This window comes from Micromesistius poutassou, assembly GCF_964030765.1.
Source record: "Micromesistius poutassou genome assembly, chromosome: 20".
NCBI classification, from domain to species: domain Eukaryota; kingdom Metazoa; phylum Chordata; class Actinopteri; order Gadiformes; family Gadidae; genus Micromesistius; species Micromesistius poutassou.
The window spans coordinates 9,610,188-9,615,270 of NC_140290.1; the positions used below are offsets into that span (position 1 = coordinate 9,610,188).

At 51.7% G+C, this 5,083-nt stretch overlaps 1 protein-coding gene across 1 annotated transcript in view; it reads left to right on the forward strand.

The window, feature by feature from the left end:
* The window catches only part of eva1bb (eva-1 homolog Bb (C. elegans)), a 5,542-nt gene extending 995 nt beyond the window's left edge, over window positions 1-4,547 (forward strand). The window contains exons 2-3 of the mRNA XM_084484366.1: window positions 2,222-2,383; window positions 3,583-4,547. Of these exons, the coding sequence (XP_084340492.1) occupies window positions 2,317-2,383; window positions 3,583-4,064 (549 nt within the window). The 5' untranslated portion in view covers window positions 2,222-2,316 and the 3' untranslated portion in view covers window positions 4,065-4,547. The remainder of the gene's footprint in view (window positions 1-2,221; window positions 2,384-3,582) is intronic.
* Window positions 4,548-5,083: the final 536 nt, after the last annotated feature.

Consider the following 5,083-nt stretch of genomic DNA (forward strand, 5'->3'; position numbering starts at 1 on the left):
TTACCAACCAGTCAGCTGCTAAAGAAGTTACCCAAGCTTGTGATTGGCTCGTGTACAGCCTCCGGTGATGGAGAGCGGGGGGGGGTGGGGGGGAGTTACTGTAAAACAAAGCATTGGGTTTTTTAACTGTCCCATGTCCCCCCTGCCTATTGGATTATCTAAACAGGAAGTGTCGAGGGGCTTGAGACAGGAAGGTGTTTTATGGGGCGACATAAACATGGCCAGCTGCTGCTGCAGCCTCTGTGCGTGCTCCATGCATGTGGATGGATCCCAAGACGTGGACTCACAGGACTTTGTGTACTGAGGCTGTTAGGAGTGTTAAAATGTGTCCCCGTGGAAGACACATCTTCTCAGATCCAGACGGTGTTCATATCCCGTAAGAGGAGGTGGGAATGGGAGTTTTGTTAATTATATTCATCAGTTTTGTGGGTTTTTTTGCCTTCATAGACCGGACAATGGGTTGGAAGCTGTTGACAGCGAGAAGCAATGACAATTTAGCATAGGATCGACAGGTGGGAATCAAACCTGTGGTCGCTCCATGGCATACCACCTCAATCTATTAGGTTAACACCCCAGTAGGTTGAGCTAGCATCCTAACACAGTATGTTGTGTTTCTTCCAATAAGTGTTGCACTGAACCACAGCGATTCATAAGATATATAAAGACTAGGTCCGGACGCCGGGCCAGGGAGGTACTGCCAGTAGCCGGGGCAAACAACATGTCATTAAAAAGAAAAAAAGCTGTTCCTTCCCACATAAACTGACCCCAAACGATGCAGTGTACTCCACTGTTGAGGGCCTTGGGTAGCCAGCATTCAGGATGCAGATGGCAACGTGCCGAATGAAACCAATTAGCAGACCACGGGAGTAGGAGAAGGGAGAAGAAAAACACACTGGACATTGTTTCCCATGAGTCAGTGGACCGGTCACACCGCCGCCCCCTCGCCACCACCAGCAGCTCAGAATAAGGCCTGCGAGAGGGCCTGAATGGTTTGGGTGGAGAGTCATGCGGATAAGGATCTGGACGATGGAGGGAACAGGCCAAAGGGCTCGATAGCTCAGATTAGGGCGGACGGGGTTGGGGGGGTAAGCGAGTGATTTTCCTAGTCCCTGGAGACGGACCGTTCTGGAAAGAACAACATTCTGGTCCCACACACTGTTGTTGTTTCAGTGGCAGGAAAACAGTCCTTAGTGAGAGTGCGTGGAGCCCGACCGATCCTGGGATCCGCCATGGCGGCGTCCCGCCTCCTTGGAAAGCACTCCCCCGCGGCCCCGCAAAGTCGAAAGTGGTGAAACATCCGCACTCGACATCAACCAAAGACCCCAAGAGCACTCAACCAACCCCCCCCCCCCCCCCCCCACCCCATACGACTCACAAGTGCAATCATGTACATGATTGTGACCTCCAAGACCCCAGCTACCGCTTGACTTCAAACCCCGGGTACGGGTTGTCAGTTCGAATCCCACGGTGGTTAGGCTCAGAGACTGCGCCATGTAACACAAGACATGATGTCAGACCCGCTCACCCGCGACGGCAGTAAAGGGTTCTCATGCAGCCAGCGGAAATACCCTTCATCCAAACATGGCAATTAAACACAGCCGACCATGTCCACCACACAGGGGTCCCACACGCTGCGGTGATACGCACAATTAGTCCTATTTATGTCGTCTGGTCGTTCGTTCATTCATTCGTTCTGATTGTTATATATGGTACGTTCTTTTCATTGTTGTTTCGTGGTGACATGTGCAGGAGTTGTCTGGGTCAAGGTGCCCTTGGGCAATACGTCCAGCTGCTACCACTTAGCCAGTTGTCTCTGTCGTCTGGTGCAGTTGGCGCCGCCATCGGTGTGTAAATATGTGCGGTGAGTGTTCACATAGGGAACTCTCTAGTGGTTAGGGTGTTGGACTGCCAACCAAAAAGGTTGAGGGTTCGAAACCCTGATGTCTCCGTAGTCTAACATGTAGGCATCCTGAGCAAGATGCCTCCTCACCCCTTCCTGCTAATGTTTAAAAATAAACAATTTTATTGACATTGATGCTTTGGATGAAAGCATCAACTGTCAATTGTCCCGTGAAATGTTATCTTAGTAAATGTAAAAGATTAAGGTTAAGTAAAAGATAAAAAAATGTGTTTCAAGTGACCCTAGTAGTAGTAGCTGAAACATGTCTTACATCTAAACAGGCTAACCTCTATATAAAGAGTGTTTGTTTTGTTTGTGCAGCGTTGATTTCCGGTGGACCCCAGGGGCCGAGGGCCGCACACTGTGAGCAGCTGCTTCCTGGAGATGTGATTGGGGGGCTCCCGGGCACGACGAGCATGGAGCCCATCAAGAGAGACATGGAGCTGCTGAGTAACAGCATGGCCACCTACGCCCACATCCAGGGTAAGACCCCCGCCGGCCTCCCCTAACAAGCTCGGTGTTTACTGCTGTACCCGGCCGTTAAACCTTTGAACGTTCAGCCTGCCCTCCAGCACTGCTGGGGAATTCCAAGTCTGTTTCAGTTTCAGTTTCTCGTCGTTCACACTCCTCTCTCTTGCTCTTTCACTCTCTCACTCTATATCTTGACATCACCCTCTCACTCACTCTATGGCCTCTAATTCTCCCCCTTCCTCTAAATTTGAGCCCTAACCCTAGATTTTGGGTGTTCCTGCGAAGGGGTAGGGTGTCCCAATACTTAAGGGAGCAAGGGGGGGTGCTGTTTTTTTCCTTAAAATCAACCCTTGAACACTAGCCAGCTCGGTAGCAGACTTGCAGCTAGGGCACTCAAAGCAAGTGTTCTTGTTGAGGGGAGAGAAATGGGACTGGGCCTAAATCTTGGTGTCAGCCTCACTCACTCTATATCTTGGTGTCCCCCTCTCTCACTCACTCCAGCCCTCTGATTCTTCATCTCACTCTGAATGTTTCACTTTCACCCAACAGCACCTGTACGGTTCATAATCGCCGACACCTCAAATATCTACGCCACATGACACCCACTATGTCATTAAAGGTGAGACGATGGTCTAGCCTTAAATGACATAGTGGGTTGCCAAAACACTTTAAACATGTCTTTGAACCAGTAAAAGAGAGAGTTGACCCAGTATGACCACAGGGCGGACACGCCAGCGAGCAGAGGGCTGAGTCTGCTGTAATCAGCAGGTAGGCAGCGAGGCTTAATAAGCTGAAGCTGATGCTGGCTCCATTAAGTCAGTCCCACAGGTCCAACAAACAGGGACTCTAAAGGCCAAATTATACCTCTGCGTCAAGCAGCGACAGTGGGTCTTGACGTCACCTGTGGAGCCAACAAGAGGCCGATGTCCTAGGTGACACGCACCTCTCTAAATACTTAAGGATAGCCAGTTTCAGCCTTCCAGCTACGTTCTACGGTTCATAATTGACTAGTTGAGGACATACTGTATATGCCAATTTGCATGACTTTTTCAAAGTATGAAGATCCCCAGATGTCACTGAACGAATGACTTTTGACTTTGACCACACACAGAATCCTGACACAAGCCCACAAGCCACAGAGCAGAGACCGATTGGTCTCCATCGTGCCTCCATGTCACCCGTCTGACTCTCTCCTTCTCCACCTCCCTCAGCCAACCCCGAGAGCTTCGCCCTCTACTTCATGATGGGCGTGTGCTTCGGCCTGCTGATGGCGCTCTGCCTCCTGGTGACGGGCATCGCCTGCCGGCCACGGCGCCCAGTCAAGGCCCCGCCTTCCCCCGAGAGGCGGCGTCTCAAGGAGTCCAGCGAGGAGGACGGCGACGACGATGAAGACGACGACGATGAGGACGACGAAGACGACAGCATGGCGGACGATCGGACCCGCGAGCTGGTGGAGGTGGAAGGCGGCGGCGGCGAGATGCTCAAAGTGACAGTGGCGCCGGCGAGCGAGCACGGCAGCAGCCGCTCCAACGGGACGCTGCGGAGCGTCAACGTGTTCGCCTCAGCCGAGGAGCTGGAGAAGGCCCGCCGCCTGGAGGAGAGGGAGCGCATCGTCCGCGAGATCTGGAGGAACGGCCAGCCGGATATACTCGCCACGGGCACGGGCACCATCGGGCGGGTGCACTACCATTAGCAGGGGGAGGCTAGGCCTCGAACCCGGCCTGGACTGCTGCCTTAAGGCTCAGTTATGGTTCCACGTTGACACAACGCAAGGGGGTTTACGAACCCATTACGTCCTTGCGGACCCTCCTTGCGTCCACCACAAGGGCCGGACGTACACCTAAAAACCTAAAAACGGTAACCTTACGTCGAGGAGACGCAGCAGCATGGGCCGTGATTGGTCTGCTAACGTAAACCCGACGCAGAACCAAAACAGGTTCAAGACTGCGTGGAAGTGACTGCGTGGTCATTGCGTTGTGTCAACATGGAACCATAACGAAGCCTTTAGTGACTATTAAGCTCCTATGGTTTTACTATAGAGGACACCGCCCTGGAAGGGGCGCTCTTTGTCTGGCCATCGTGGACAAACTGGCTTCTTCTTCTGTACGTGGCTTGTTACTGTTGCATACATGTGAATAACTTGTGATTTTTACACAACCACTCGTGCGATTAAAGTTTTGTATTACACCAAAAACGAATGCCTGGAGTATAAGATACAAGCTACATGTTTTGATTCTAACGAGCCGTACCACTCACAGTTAGTGTAGGAGTCTTATCTCAGTAGTAAATACTTTCCTAAGTACCCCCCCCCCCCCCCCCCCCCCACACCAACCTCGTTATCATCGTCTCCCAGCCAGTCACTTCCTGTTGTTTTTCATTCCCACAATTCCCAGCAGCCTCGTCCTATTTTAGCGTCTCTCTCTGTCTGGGCTAACTGAAGAGCGGCTTGTTTTGCGCCTATGAAAGAGACCGTTTGTCCCGACAAGAGCAGATACCTCTGCCGTACACTGTAGGTACAACTGTTGGGAAAAACAGTCTGCCTAGTTACTTGACCAGATAAAATGAGACGGAGAGGTAATAAAGTCTATCAGCACGAGGGCCTCGGATTTATTGAGTAAAGTAGCAAAGGTAATACAGATTCATAAAGCGTGAGAGATCGAATATTCTACGTCCCCTAACAGCGCTGAGGTCGTCCGGAGCTTCGCCTCCGAA